Below are 17,266 nucleotides of genomic sequence, written 5' to 3' on the forward strand. Positions count from 1 at the left end.
GGTCATTTGAGGATCCTGGGTCAGGAAGCGTTTCAAGCAGATAAATGTGGCGTGTTTAATTATGAAACTGGTTGTGAGATAAAAACATATCCAAAGTTAACTCCTCTGTGAATCTGAAATACTGGGAGCCAAATAAACACAAGTCTCTGCTAAACTTCCAAAACGTGTCTGGTCTTATCCTTGCAGGGACCCTGAAATCCTCACAAGGACAGTAAAACAAGGACAATTTGGACACGTGTGGACGTTTTAGGCTTAAGGGGTTTGGTTTACAATTAGGGTTAGGAATTAAAGGGTTTAGGGTTATCAAAAATACACTTTTGAATGGAAATCAATTGTTTGGTCCCAACATAGTAAAATAATTGTGTGTGTGTGTGTGTGTGTGGTGTGTGGTGTGTGGGTGTGTGTGTGTGTGTGTGTGAAAAAAACAGGACAGATCCAATCCAAGTGGGTGATGATGATACCAGCATGCCTTTGATCACAGAGTGATCCCTGTCTGACCAGAGAAGACGCCGTGTTCCCTGACTAAAATAGGATCCTTTACAGCCCTTTGGAAGAGAGGACCCAATGTGACAGCCCACCATGTGTGAACATCAACCCTCCCACGTCTCCTCTTTCACCTAGCAAAGTCAACTTGGAAATGACAGCGCCCATAGAATTCAATCGAAGCAACTGACAACAGCGCAAAATGTTATTACCACGATAGGTAATTATTGTGTAATTACCGTTTGACCATATTACCATGTATCAGTGAAAACCAGGAAGGGCTAAATAGTAGACGAGTAGAAGAAAGTACAGCATTCAGCTTTCACAACTGCTTCTTCAAAAATGGCCTATAATTACATTCGCTTAGGGAAGTGGTTCCCAAACGGCAGGACTAACCCTACTCAGGACTCAGAGATATGTCATCTCATCAGTGTGATAGGTGGGGTACTGACCGTGACCGTAGGTTAGTTGGGATGTCTCAAAAAATAAAAAAATAACAAAATCAGACCGACGATGAAAACGCTCCTTCCACTCACCATGCTGCATGATCCCGTGTTCTAGAAGCCTCCGTCCAAGATGCTCCGCCTCCTCTCGGGTCGCCATCTCTCCCTCCGCCAGCAGCCAATCAACGAGCTCCGAGGCCACCAGCGTCCGTTCAAACGTCTCACCCTCTTCTTCCCGAGTCGCTAGGATGGACGTCTCAGTGTTCATCATCAGCCTGTTGAGAAGGACAGGTTTATAACACCTGTTGTTTTAGACAGACTACTTTATACGATGTGTTGAGAAGGACAGGTTTATAACACACCTGTTGTTTTAGACAGACCACTTTATACGATGTGTTGAGAAGGACAGGTTTATAACACCTGTTGTTTTAGACAGACTACTTTATACGATGTGTTGAGAAGGACAGGTTTAACACACCTGTTGTTTTAGACAGACTACTTTATACGATGTGTTGAGAAGGACAGGTTTATAACACCTGTTGTTTTAGACAGACTACTTTATACAATGTGTTGAGAAGGACAGGTTTATAACACCTGTTGTTTTAGACAGACTACTTTATACAATGTGTTGAGAAGGACAGGTTTATAACACCTGTTGTTTTAGACAGACTACTTTATACAATGTGTTGAGAAGGACAGGTTTATAACACCTGTTGTTTTAGACAGACTTTATACGATGTGTTGAGAAGGACAGGTTTATAACACCTGTTGTTTTAGACAGACTACTTTATACGATGTGTTGAGAAGGACAGGTTTATAACACACCTGTTGTTTTAGACAGACTACTTTATACGATGTGTTGAGAAGGACAGGTTTATAACACCTGTTGTTTTAGACAGACTACTTTATACGATGTGTTGAGAAGGACAGGTTTATAAACACACCTGTTGTTTAGACAGACTACTTTATACGATGTGTTGAGAAGGACAGGTTTATAACACCTGTTGTTTTAGACAGACTACTTTATACGACGTGTTGAGAAGGACAGGTTTATAACACCTGTTGTTTTAGACAGACTACTTTATACGATGTGTTGAGAAGGACAGGTTTATAACACCTGTTGTTTTAGACAGACTACTTTATACGATGTGTTGAGAAGGACAGGTTTATAACACCTGTTGTTTTAGACAGACTACTTTATACGATGTGTTGAGAAGGACAGGTTTATAACACCTGTTGTTTTAGACAGACTACTTTATACGATGTGTTGAGAAGGACAGGTTTATAACACCTGTTGTTTTAGACAGACTACTTTATACGATGTGTTGAGAAGGACAGGTTTATAACACCTGTTGTTTTAGACAGACTACTTTATACGATGTGGTGAGAAGGACAGGTTTATAACACCTGTTGTTTTAGACAGACTACTTTATACGATGTGTTGAGAAGGACAGGTTTATAACACCTGTTGTTTTAGACAGACTACTTTATACGATGTGTTGAGAAGGACAGGTTTATAACACACCTGTTGTTTTAGACAGACTACTTTATACGATGTGTTGAGAAGGACAGGTTTATAACACCTGTTGTTTTAGACAGACTACTTTATACGATGTGTTGAGAAGGACAGGTTTATAACACCTGTTGTTTTAGACAGACTACTTTATACGATGTGTTGAGAAGGACAGGTTTATAACACCTGTTGTTTTAGACAGACTACTTTATACGATGTGTTGAGAAGGACAGGTTTATAACACACCTGTTGTTTTAGACAGACTACTTTATACGATGTGTTGAGAAGGACAGGTTTATAACACCTGTTGTTTTAGACAGACTACTTTATACGATGTGTTGAGAAGGACAGGTTTATAACACCTGTTGTTTTAGACAGACTACTTCATACGATGTGTTGAGAAGGACAGGTTTAACACACACCTGTTGTTTTAGACAGACTACTTTATACGATGTGTTGAGAAGGACAGGTTTATAACACCTGTTGTTTTAGACAGACTACTTTATACGATGTGTTGAGAAGGACAGGTTTATAACACCTGTTGTTTTAGACAGACTACTTTATACAATGTGTTGAGAAGGACAGGTTTAACACACCTGTTGTTTAGACAGACTACTTTATACGATGTGTTGAGAAGGACAGGTTTATAACACCTGTTGTTTTAGACAGACTACTTTATACGATGTGTTGAGAAGGACAGGTTTGTAACACACCTGTTGTTTAGACAGACTCCTTTATACGATGTGTTGAGAAGGACAGGTTTGTAACACACCTGTTGTTTAGACAGACTACTTTATACGATGTGTTGAGAAGGACAGGTTTATAACACCTGTTGTTTTAGACAGACTCCTTTATACGATGTGTTGAGAAGGACAGGTTTATAACACCTGTTGTTTTAGACAGACTACTTTATACGATGTGTTGAGAAGGACAGGTTTATAACACACCTGTTGTTTTAGACAGACTACTTTATACATTGTGTTGAGAAGGACAGGTTTATAACACCTGTTGTTTAGACAGACTACTTTATACGATGTGTTGAGAAGGACAGGTTTATAACACCTGTTGTTTTAGACAGACTACTTTATACGATGTGTTGAGAAGGACAGGTTTATAACACCTTTGTTTTAGACAGACTCCTTTATACGATGTGTTGAGAAGGACAGGTTTATCACACCTGTTGTTTAGACAGACTACTTTATACGATGTGTTGAGAAGGACAGGTTTATAACACCTGTTGTTTTAGACAGACTACTTTATACGATGTGTTGAGAAGGACAGGTTTATAACACCTGTTGTTTTAGACGGACTACTTTATACGATGTGTGGAGAAGGACAGGTTTATAACACCTGTTGTTTTAGACAGACTACTTTATACGATGTGTTGAGAAGGACAGGTTTATAACACCTGTTGTTTTAGACAGACTACTTTATACGATGTGTTGAGAAGGACAGGTTTATAACACCTGTTGTTTTAGACAGACTACTTTATACGATGTGTTGAGAAGGACAGGTTTAACACACCTGTTGTTTTAGACAGACTACTTTATACGATGTGTTGAGAAGGACAGGTTTATAACACCTGTTGTTTTAGACAGACTACTTTATACGATGTGTTGAGAAGGACAGGTTTATAACACCTGTTGTTTTAGACAGACTACTTTATACGATGTGTTGAGAAGGACAGGTTTATAACACCTGTTGTTTTAGACAGACTACTTTATACGATGTGTTGAGAAGGACAGGTTTATAACACCTGTTGTTTTAGACAGACTACTTTATACGATGTGTTGAGAAGGACAGGTTTATAACACCTGTTGTTTTAGACAGACTACTTTATACGATGTGTTGAGAAGGACAGGTTTATAACACCTGTTGTTTTAGACAGACTACTTTATACGATGTGTTGAGAAGGACAGGTTTATAACACCTGTTGTTTTAGACAGACTACTTTATACGATGTGTTGAGAAGGACAGGTTTATAACACACCTGTTGTTTTAGACAGACTACTTTATACGATGTGTTGAGAAGGACAGGTTTATAACACCTGTTGTTTAGACAGACTACTTTATACGATGTGTTGAGAAGGACAGGTTTATAACACCTGTTGTTTTAGACAGACTACTTTATACGATGTGTTGAGAAGGACAGGTTTATAACACCTGTTGTTTTAGACAGACTACTTTATACGATGTGTTGAGAAGGACAGGTTTATAACACCTCTTGTTTAGACAGACTACTTTATACGATGTGGAAATCAGTTGTACTTTGTTTTCCATCCTGATTCAACACAATAACAGACTTTTCCCCATCAACCTCCATCTAAATAGTTATCTGTGCAGGCTTTTGCTCCGACCAATAACACACCTGATTTAGCTAATGAATGACGAAGTAAAACCAGGTGTGTTAGCGTAGTGCTGGAATCAAAACCTTGCTGATGGGGAGTTCCCATGTCCCCAGGAGGAGGGTAGCTTGGCCACCCCTGTGCTATTTATAAAGATGAACTTCCAGGAAGAGCACTAGGACTTAAGGTCAACAAGTTCAGTTAACTGACAACAGCCTCCTACTGAGTGACCCTGGTACAATATAGATGTCAGTTAACCCCAGCAGCTTCCTACTGAGTGAGTGACCCTGGTACAATATATATGTCAGTTTACCCCAACAGCCTCCTACTGAGTGACCCTGGTACAATATAGATGTCAGTTAACCCCCGCAGCCTCCTACTGAGTGACCCTGGTACAATATATATGTCAGTTTACCCCAACAGCCTCCTACTGAGTGACCCTGGTACAATATAGATGTCAGTTAACCCCGCAGCCTCCTACTGAGTGACCCTGGTACAATATAGATGTCAGTTAACCCCCGCAGCCTCCTACTGAGTGACCCTGGTACAATATATATGTCAGTTAACCCCAACAGCCTCCTACTGAGTGACCCTGGCACAATATAGATGTCAGTTAACCCCAGCAGCCTCCTACTGAGTGACCCTGGTACAATATAGATGTCAGTTAACCCCAACAGCCTCCTACTGAGTGACCCTGGTACAATATAGATGTCAGTTAACCCCAGCAGCCTCCTACTGAGTGACCCTGGCACAATATAGATGTCAGTTAACCCCAGCAGCAACTCCTACTGAGTGACCCTGGTACAATATAGATGTCAGTTAACCCCAGCAGCCTCCTACTGAGTGACCCTGGTACAATATAGATGTCAGTTAACCCCAGCAGCCTCCTACTGAGTGACCCTGGTACAATATAGATGTCAGTTAACCCCAGCAGCTTCCTACTGAGTGACCCTGGTACAATATAGATGTCAGTTAACCCCAGCAGCTTCCTACTGAGTGACCCTGGTACAATATAGATGTCAGTTAACCCCAGCAGCCTCCTACTGAGTGACCCTGGTACAATATAGATGTCAGTTAACCCCAGCAGCCTCCTACTGAGTGACCCTGGTACAATATAGATGTCAGTTAACCCCAGCAGCCTCCTACTGAGTGACCCTGGTACAATATAGATGTCAGTTAACCCCAGCAGCCTCCTACTGAGTGACCCTGGTACAATATAGATGTCAGTTAACCCCAGCAGTCTCCTACTGAGTGACCCTGGTACAATATATATATCCGAACACGACAAGTGTGGACTCCCAACAGACAGAATACACATGCCATGTTTGGCACACACACACACACACACACACACACACACACACACACAGTAAATATCAAACCCGTGTGGAAACAGGTGGAGCTATGGGAATAAACAGTATGAACAACGCAGTGAAACCTATAATGTACATGTTACTGCTTGCACCGAGACAAAGACAGACCACGTCATCATGGTGTGGCTACAGTATAGCTTGTGTTCTCCAAGGCGGGGCACCGATTCTCTCTTCACAGATTCATTCCTCTTTCCCATAGGAAGCAATGACGTGTGACTGTTTGCTGACGTTTCACCACCTTCTCACTGAGTCAACTAACCCACCCATTAACCTCACATTAACCCACCCATTAACCTCACATTAACCCACCCATTAACCTCACACTAACCCACCCATTAACCTCACATTAACCCACCCATTAACCTCACATTAACCCACCCATTAACCTCACATTAACCCACCCATTAACCTCACATTAACCCACCCATTAACCTCACATTAACCCACCCATTAACCTCACATTAACCCACCCATTAACCTCACATTAACCCACCCATTAACCTCACACTAACCCACCCATTAACCTCACATTAACCCACCCATTAACCTCACATTAACCCACCCATTAACCTCACATTAACCCACCCATTAACCCACCCATTAACCTCACACTAACCCACCCATTAACCTCCCATTAACCCACCCATTAACCTCACATTAACCCACCCATTAACCTCACATTAACCCACCCATTAACCTCCACTAACCCACCCATTAACCTCACATTAACCCACCCATTAACCTCACTTTAACCCACCCATTAACCTCACACTAACCCACCCATTAACCTCACATTAACCCACCCATTAACCTCACACTAACCCACCCATTAACCTCACACTAACCCACCCATTAACCTCACTTTAACCCACCCATTAACCTCACATTAACCCACCCATTAACCTCACACTAACCCACCCATTAACCTCACATTAACCCACCCATTAACCTCACATTAACCCACCCATTAACCTCACACTAACCCACCCATTAACCTCACACTAACCCACCCATTAACCTCACTTTAACCCACCCATTAACCTCACACTAACCCACCCATTAACCTCACACTAACCCACCCATTAACCTCACACTAACCCACCCATTAACCTCACATTAACCCACCCATTAACCTCACATTAACCCACCCATTAACCTCACATTAACCCACCCATTAACCTCACATTAACCCACCCATTAACCTCACATTAACCCACCCATTAACCTCACTTTAACCCACCCATTAACCTCACATTAACCCACCCATTAACCTCACATTAACCCACCCATTAACCTCACACTAACCCACCCATTAACCTCACATTAACCCACCCATTAACCTCACATTAACCCACCCATTAACCTCACATTAACCCACCCATTAACCTCACTTTAACCCACCCATTAACCTCACATTAACCCACCCATTAACCTCACATTAACCCACCCATTAACCTCACTTTAACCCACCCATTAACCTAACCCACCCATTAACCATTAACCCCATTAACCTCACATTAACCCACCCATTAACCTCACATTAACCCACCCATTAACCTCACATTAACCCACCCATTAACCTCACATTAACCCACCCATTAACCTCACACTAACCCACCCATTAACCTCACACTAACCCACCCATTAACCTCACATTAACCCACCCATTAACCTCACATTAACCCACCCATTAACCTCACTTTAACCCACCCATTAACCTCACATTAACCCACCCATTAACCTCACATTAACCCACCCATTAACCTCACATTAACCCACCCATTAACCTCACACTAACCCACCCATTAACCTCACACTAACCCACCCATTAACCTCACATTAACCCACCCATTAACCTCACATTAACCCACCCATTAACCTCCCATTAACCCACCCATTAACCTCACATTAACCCACCCATTAACCTCACACTAACCCACCCATTAACCTCACATTAACCCACCCATTAACCCACCCATTAACCTCACACTAACCCACCCATCATTAACCTCACTTTAACCCACCCATCATTAACCTCACTTTAACCCACCCATTAACCTCACATTAACCCACCCATTAACCTCACTTTAACCCACCCATTAACCTCACACTAACCCACCCATTAACCTCACACTAACCCACCCATTAACCTCACTTTAACCCACCCATTAACCTCACATTAACCCACCCATTAACCTCACATTAACCCACCCATTAACCTCACATTAACCCACCCATTAACCTCACACTAACCCACCCATTAACCTCACACTAACCCACCCATTAACCTCACTTTAACCCACCCATTAACCTCACATTAACCCACCCATTAACCTCACATTAACCCACCCATTAACCTCACTTTAACCCACCCATTAACCTCACATTAACCCACCCATTAACCTCACATTAACCCACCCATTAACCTCACATTAACCCACCCATTAACCTCACATTAACCCACCCATTAACCTCACATTAACCCACCCATTAACCCACCCATTAACCTCACATTAACCCACCCATTAACCCACCCATTAACCTCACATTAACCCACCCATTAACCTCACATTAACCCACCCATTAACCTCACATTAACCCACCCATTAACCTCACATTAACCCACCCATTAACCTCACATTAACCCACCCATTAACCTCACATTAACCCACCCATTAACCTCACATTAACCCACCCATTAACCTCACATTAACCCACCCATTAACCTCACATTAACCCACCCATTAACCTCACATTAACCCACCCATTAACCTCACATTAACCTCACATTAACCTCACTTTAACCCACCCATCATTAACCTCACTTTAACCCACCCATTAACCTCACATTAACCTCACATTAACCTCACTTTAACCCACCCATCATTAACCTCACTTTAACCCACCCATCATTAACCTCACATTAACCCACCCATTAACCTCACATTAACCCACCCATTAACCTCACACTAACCCACCCATTAACCTCACACTAACCCACCCATTAACCTCACACTAACCCACCCATTAACCTCACACTAACCCACCCATTAACCTCACTTTAACCCACCCATTAACCTCACATTAACCCACCCATTAACCCACCCATCATTAACCTCACTTTAACCCACCCATTAACCTCACATTAACCTCACTTTAACCCACCCATCATTAACCTCACTTTAACCCACCCATTAACCTCACATTAACCCACCCATTAACCTCACTTTAACCCACCCATCATTAACCTCACTTTAACCCACCCATTAACCTCACATTAACCCACCCATTAACCTCACATTAACCCACCCATTAACCTCACTTTAACCCACCCATCATTAACCTCACTTTAACCCACCCATCATTAACCTCACATTAACCCACCCATTAACCTCACTTTAACCCACCCATTAACCTCACATTAACCCACCCATTAACCTCACACTAACCCACCCATTAACCTCACACAAACCCACCCATTAGCCTCAGATTAACCCACCTATTAACCTCACATTAACCCACCCATTAACCTCACATTAACCCACCCATTAACCTCACATTAACCCACCCATTAACCTCACACTAACCCACCCATTAACCTCACACTAACCCACCCATTAACCTCACTTTAACCCACCCATTAAACTCACTTTAACCCACCCATTAAACTCACTCTAACCCACCCATTAACCTCACATTAACCCACCCATTAACCTCACATTAACCCACCCATTAACCTCACATTAACCCACCCATTAACCTCACTTTAGTCTTGACGCTTGACATGTGAAAGATTACCAAGCCGACAGCTGACCCACACACCCAGGACACATCCCAAATTGCACCCTATTCCCTATATAGTGCACTACTTTTGACCAAGGTAAGTAATAGTGTGCCTTTCGGAACACAGCACAAATCCACATCTGATCTAAACCACCTAGGCAGGTCTGGCCAGTCATTAAAAAGGGACAACTCTGCAACTTTAGAACCAGTTATGCTGTTCGTATACATCCACTACTGTAAGATTTGATCCACATTTGATGTTTTATCGTTTGTTAGCCATTCTGCATGATTCCTTGTTTTTGTCATTTTTTGAAAGATCAAGACACATGGTTCATTATATTGGACCTCCCTACCTACCATATGTTGCTCTGCTCCTCTTTGTCTAATAACACCTGGAAGTATTTTAAATAGACGCTCAAAAACCTACACTCTTAGAAAAAGGGGTTCCTAAAAGGGTTCTTTAGTGACCCCATAGGAGAACCTTTTTTGGTTCCAAGGTGTAAGAACTCCTTTTGGGTTCCATGTAGAACTCTTTCCACAGAAGATTCTATATGGAACCCAAAAAAGAGTTCTACCTGGAACCTAAAAAAAGGTTCTATTTAAAATATTTCCAGGTGTTATTAGACAAAGACCAGTAGAGCAACATATGGTAGGGAGGCACCAATATGATGAACCATGTGTATGTGACCAATAACATTTGATTTGATGGATGATCAGACAACTACAGACGGGTCATATCGGTGCTGTAAATCATTTCCTGTAGTGTCATCTCAGGGATCCTGACTCGACAACGTCACAGAGAAGCACTTTCCGGTATTGCTCACCACTAAGCAAATCGACAGACATGAAATCATAAAATTACACTAAAACCTGTGTAGGTCACCAAATGACTCTGACAATACCAAGCCACATGTTAAAAGTGGCGAAAGTTGTCCATGTTGAATGTACAGTAAACGTGCTCTGTTGTTAAGCTACCACAGGCACCACATGGTAATGGACGTCCTGAACTTAACCTGTTCCATCCTACATACACTCTGCATCCCAAATGACAACCTACACCAAGTGTGCAAAACATTAGGAACACCTTCCTAGTATTGAGTTGCATCCATTTTTACCATCAGAACCAGAGCCTCAATGATTCACTCCATGGACTCTACAAGGTGTAGAAAGCACTCCATGTTGACTCCATGTTGACTCCATGTTGACTCTACAAGGTGTAGAAAGCACTCCATGTTGACTCTACAAGGTGTAGAAAGCACTCCATGTTGACTCTACAAGGTGTTGAAAGCACTCCATGTTGACTCCATGTTGACTCCATGTTGACTCTACAAGGTGTAGAAAGCACTCCATGTTGACTCTACAAGGTGTAGAAAGCACTCCATGTTGACTCTACAAGGTGTAGAAAGCACTCCATGTTGACTCTACAAGGTGTAGAAAGCACTCCATGTTGACTCTACAAGGTGTAGAAAGCACTCCATGTTGACTCCATGTTGACTCTACAAGGTGTTGAAAGCACTCCATGTTGACTCTACAAGGTGTTGAAAGCACTCCATGTTGACTCTACAAGGTGTAGAAAGCACTCCATGTTGACTCTACAAGGTGTAGAAAGCACTACATGTTGACTCTACAAGGTGTAGAAAGCACTCCATGTTGACTCCATGTTGACTCTACAAGGTGTAGAAAGCACTCCATGTTGACTCTACAAGGTGTAGAAAGCACTCCATGTTGACTCCATGTTGACTCTACAAGGTGTTGAAAGCACTCCATGTTGACTCCATGTTGACTCTACAAGGTGTAGAAAGCACTACATGTTGACTCTACAAGGTGTAGAAAGCACTCCATGTTGACTCTACAAGGTGTAGAAAGCACTCCATGTTGACTCTACAAGGTGTAGAAAGCACTCCATGTTGACTCCATGTTGACTCTACAAGGTGTAGAAAGCACTCCATGTTGACTCCATGTTGACTCTACAAGGTGTTGAAAGCACTCCATGTTGACTCTACAAGGTGTAGAAAGCACTCCATGTTGACTCCATGTTGACTCCATGTTGACTCCATGTTGACTCCAATGTTGACTCCATATTGACTCCAATGTTGACTCCAATGTTGACTCCAATGTTGACTCCAATGTTGACTCTACAAGGTGTAGAAAGGTGACTCTAGAAAGCACTCCATGTTGACTCTACAAGGTGTCGAAAGCACTCCATGTTGACTCCATGTTGACTCCATATTGACTCCATATTGACTCCATATTGACTCCATATTGACTCCATGTTGACTCCATGTTGACTCCATGTTGACTCCATGTTGACTCCATGTTGACTCCATGTTGACTCCATGTTGACTCCATGTTGACTCCAATGCTTCCCACAGTTGTGTCAAGCGGCCTGGATGTCATTTGGGTGGTGGACCATTCTTGATAGAGAAAGGAAACTGTTGAGTGTGATAAGCGTTGCAGTTCTTGACGTGCCTGGTACCTACTACCACTCCCTGTTCAAAGGAACGTTGGTCTTTTGTCTTGCCCTTTCACCCTCTGAATGACACACAATCCATGTCTCAAGTATCTTAAAAATCCTTCTTTAACCCGTCTCCTCCCCTTCATCTACACTGATTGAAGTGGATTAAACAAAGTGACATCAATAAGGGATCATATCTTTCACCTGGTCAGTCCGTCATGGAAAGAGCAGGTGTTCCTAATGTTTTGGCCACTCGGGTGTATTCCTATCTAGGGCCCTTAGAGCTATGGTCAGAAGTAGTGCACTGTGTAGGGGATAGGGTGCTGTTTAGGGTACCAACACGGTCTCCTGTGACTGGCAGACTGTCAGCTTTAGTCCTGCCCAACTGGCTCTGGTCCAATCACTGCAGATCAGCAGTGTGTGGGAGGATTCATAATAGCATTAGTTTGTATTAAAACCCTTCACATTGTTACTTTATGATTTCTTGAGCCGTGTTTGTAAGAAGTTTCAAACCTGTTGTTCAAAATTAACGCCGTTGTTCATCTTTGAGTTTATGATAATAATAATAATAATTCACAAAGATAGACTATAGGTCAAGTTATTTCTAAGAATCAGTAACACAGAATATATAAATCATTATCGACTTAGAACGACGGTTAGGAAAACAAAACGTGTGCCGTATATATTAAAAGGGAAAACGAGTGCCTGAATCACGTCACGGTCTGAGCTCCATCCTTCAAAACAATTATTTGTATTTCTTATCAACAGAACAGTAAGTAGAAGCAGCATTTGACCCGGCTGGTACCAAGATAGAAAACTAAAATCAGGGCACAGCAGGATTACACTACTGAATGGTCCACAGAAAAGCCTGTCCACATTCAATACACTGTATTCACCCCAAGCGGGCAGTTAGACAGCGACGGCCATGAGACAACACATAACAGCATACATGAATACAGGACAACGTCGGGGACAGGAGTCCTGATCGCTGTAGGCAGAGGGGCTCTTACACTGTGGGATGTTATGTATACACTGTAGACTTCCCTGTTTAATTACCACTGTAGACTTCCCTGTTTAATTACCACTGTAGACTTCCCTGTTTAATTACCACTGTAGACTTCCCTGTTTAATTACCACTGTAGACTTCCCCCATGTTTAATTACCACTGTAGACTTCCCCCATGTTTAATTACCACTGTAGACTTCCCTGTTTAATTACCACTGTAGACTTCCCTGTTTAATTACCACTGTAGACTTCCCCCATGTTTAATTACCACTGTAGACTTCCCCCATGTTTAATTACCCCCATGTTTAATTACCACTGTAGACTTCCCCCATGTTTAATTACCACTGTAGACTTCCCCCATGTTTAATTACCACTGTAGACTTCCCCATGTTTAATTACCACTGTAGACTTCCCCCATGTTTAATTACCACTGTAGACTTCCCCATGTTTAATTACCACTGTAGACTTCCCCCTGTTTAATTACCACTGTAGACTTCCCTGTTTAATTACCACTGTAGACTTCCCCCATGTTTAATTACCACTGTAGACTTCCCCCATGTTTAATTACCACTGTAGACTTCCCCCATGTTTAATTACCACTGTAGACTTCCCCATGTTTAATTACCACTGTAGACTTCCCCCATGTTTAATTACCACTGTAGACTTCCCCCTGTTTAATTACCACTGTAGACTTCCCCATGTTTAATTACCACCTGTTTAATTACCACTGTAGACTTCCCCCATGTTTAATTACCACTGTAGACTTCCCCATGTTTAATTACCACTGTAGACTTACCCCATGTTTAATTACCACTGTAGACTTCCCCATGTTTAATTACCACTGTAGACTTCCCCCATGTTTAATTACCACTGTAGACTTCCCCATGTTTAATTACCACTGTAGACTTCCCCATGTTTAATTACCACTGTAGACTTCCCCCATGTTTAATTACCACTGTAGACTTCCCCATGTTTAATTACCACTGTAGACTTCCCCATGTTTAATTACCACTGTAGACTTCCCCATGTTTAATTACCACTGTAGACTTCCCATGTTTAATTACCACTGTGTTTAATTACCACTGTAGACTTCCCCATGTTTAATTACCACTGTAGACTTCCCCCATGTTTAATTACCACTGTAGACTTCCCCATGTTTAATTACCACCATGTTTAATTACCACTGTAGACTTCCCCCATGTTTAATTACCACTGTAGACTTCCCCCATGTTTAATTACCACTGTAGACTTCCCCATGTTTAATTACCACTGTAGACTTCCCCCACTTCCCCCATGTTTAATTACCACTGTAGACTTCCCCCATGTTTAATTACCACTGTAGACTTCCCCCATGTTTAATTACCACTGTAGACTTCCCCATGTTTAATTACCACTGTAGACTTCCCCCCCATGTTTAATTACCACTGTAGACTTCCCCATGTTTAATTACCACTGTAGACTTCCCCCATGTTTAATTACCACTGTAGACTTCCCCATGTTTAATTACCACTGTAGACTTCCCCATGTTTAATTACCACTGTAGACTTCCCCATGTTTAATTACCACTGTAGACTTCCCCATGTTTAATTACCACTGTAGACTTTCCCCCTGTTTAATTACCACTGTAGACTTCCCCATGTTTAATTACCACTGTAGACTTCCCCCATGTTTAATTACCACTGTAGACTTCCCTGTTTAATTACCACTGTAGACTTCCCCATGTTTAATTACCACTGTAGACTTCCCCATGTTTAATTACCACTGTAGACTTCCCCATGTTTAATTACCACTGTAGACTTAGACCCCATGTTTAATTACCACTGTAGACTTCCCCATGTTTAATTACCACTGTAGACTTCCCTGTTTAATTACCACTGTAGACTTCCCCCATGTTTAATTACCACTGTAGACTTCCCCCATGTTTAATTACCACTGTAGACTTCCCCATGTTTAATTACCACTGTAGACTTCCCCCATGTTTAATTACCACTGTAGACTTCCCCTGTTTAATTACCACTGTAGACTTCCCCCATGTTTAATTACCACTGTAGACTTCCCCCATGTTTAATTACCACTGTAGACTTCCCTGTTTAATTACCACTGTAGACTTCCCCATGTTTAATTACCACTGTAGACTTCCCCCATGTTTAATTACCACTGTAGACTTCCCCCATGTTTAATTACCACTGTAGACTTCCCCTGTTTAATTACCACTGTAGACTTCCCCCATGTTTAATTACCACTGTAGACTTCCCCCATGTTTAATTACCACTGTAGACTTCCCCATGTTTAATTACCACTGTAGACTTCCCCCATGTTTAATTACCACTGTAGACTTCCCTGTTTAATTACCACTGTAGACTTCCCTGTTTAATTACCACTGTAGACTTCCCTGTTTAATTACCACTGTAGACTTCCCCATGTCTAATTACCACTGTAGACTTCCCCATGTTTAATCACCACTGTAGACTTCCCCATGTTTAATTACCACTGTAGACTTCCCCGTGTTTAATTACCACTGTAGACTTCCCCATGTTTAATTACCACTGTAGACTTCCCAACTCCTTCAAATGAGACAAGTGGAAGCATTATGGTTGAACTGCTTGTGAAGGAGGAACGAGGACGTAGTCGCCACCATTAACACCACACAGGTCTGGGCTCAGGGCCGAGGCCACCCTGCTCGTTGTGAGAAGGAAAGGTTCGCTTTGTTGATTCTCTAAAAAAAAAAGGGTTCCTTCACCACCCTCTAAACACTACAGGCCCATTTACCAGACAACCAGGAACTGAAGTTTATCTTCACTCTGGTTGGTCAGGCAGGAAGACAATAGTCAAACCATGAAGTTAAATATCGCCTTGAGATTGTCCCTGTTGACTTTTCCCCCCCGTTGTTTCGAGACTGTGCACAACCACACAACAGCTCTTCCTGTACTGGGAACTTGACCTGGGATTCCAGGACACACACAGGTAGTTTGTTTGTAGCTGTGCTTGTTTGAGTCTCTAGTCTGATGAAGTGTAGCCTGCATACTTCCACTAAACCAGGCTGTGTGTCCCTCTACCATGGTGACTACATAAATACACCCTAACACTGGCCCTGCCTGTCTTCCTGTTACGACACACACACACACACACACACACACACACACACACACACACACACACACACACACACACACACACACACACACACACACACACACACACACACACACACCTCAGGGGAGGCTGGCTCAACCACCACAGGGGCTGGAGCAGGAGCTGGCACAAAGAAGGTTGCTGTGGAGCTGGCAGATAGCTACAACACAGATACAGTCACAGAGTATTACCGAACTAGAGAGGCACTAGACCTACATTCTGCAGGCGTGTAAAACTACAATAACAAGTGTAATTTACAACATAATGGTGGACGTCATGATGTCCTAGTGAAATTCAATCTGAATTGAAAATGTAATGAAAGCACAGCACCATCATAAGGAGAGGGGGCAGGGAGGCCAGCCCGAGGAGAGAGGGGGCAGGGAGGCCAGCCCGAGGAGAGAGGGGGCAGGGAGGCCAGCCCGAGGAGAGAGGGGGCAGGGAGGCCAGCCCGAGGAGAGAGGGGGCAGGGAGGCCAGCCCGAGGAGAGAGGGGGCAGGGAGGCCAGCCCGAGGAGAGAGGGGGCAGGGAGGCCAGCCCGAGGGAGAGAGGGGGCAGGGAGGCCAGCCCGAGGAGAGAGGGGGCAGGGAGGCCAGCCCGAGGAGAGAGGGGGCAGGGAGGCCAGCCCGAGGAGAGAGGGGGCAGGGAGGCCAGCCCGAGGAGAGAGGGGGCAGGGAGGCCAGCCCGAGGAGAGAGGGGGCAGGGAGGCCAGCCCGAGGAGAGAGGGGGCAGGGAGG

The 17,266-nt window shown here is 43.0% G+C and overlaps 1 protein-coding gene across 1 annotated transcript in view; it reads right to left on the minus strand.

Annotated features, from left to right (window-relative positions):
* Positions 1-17,266, minus strand: part of LOC127918497 (DEP domain-containing mTOR-interacting protein-like) — a gene marked incomplete at both ends in the record, with an annotated part of 54,674 nt that overhangs the window by 31,510 nt on the left and 5,898 nt on the right. Inside the window, one exon of the mRNA XM_052501827.1 lies at positions 1,020-1,201. Coding sequence (XP_052357787.1) covers positions 1,020-1,201 — 182 coding nt within the window. The remainder of the gene's footprint in view (positions 1-1,019; positions 1,202-17,266) is intronic.

The sequence above is a fragment of the Oncorhynchus keta genome, unplaced genomic scaffold, assembly GCF_023373465.1.
Source record: "Oncorhynchus keta strain PuntledgeMale-10-30-2019 unplaced genomic scaffold, Oket_V2 Un_contig_14348_pilon_pilon, whole genome shotgun sequence".
NCBI lineage: Eukaryota > Metazoa > Chordata > Actinopteri > Salmoniformes > Salmonidae > Oncorhynchus > Oncorhynchus keta.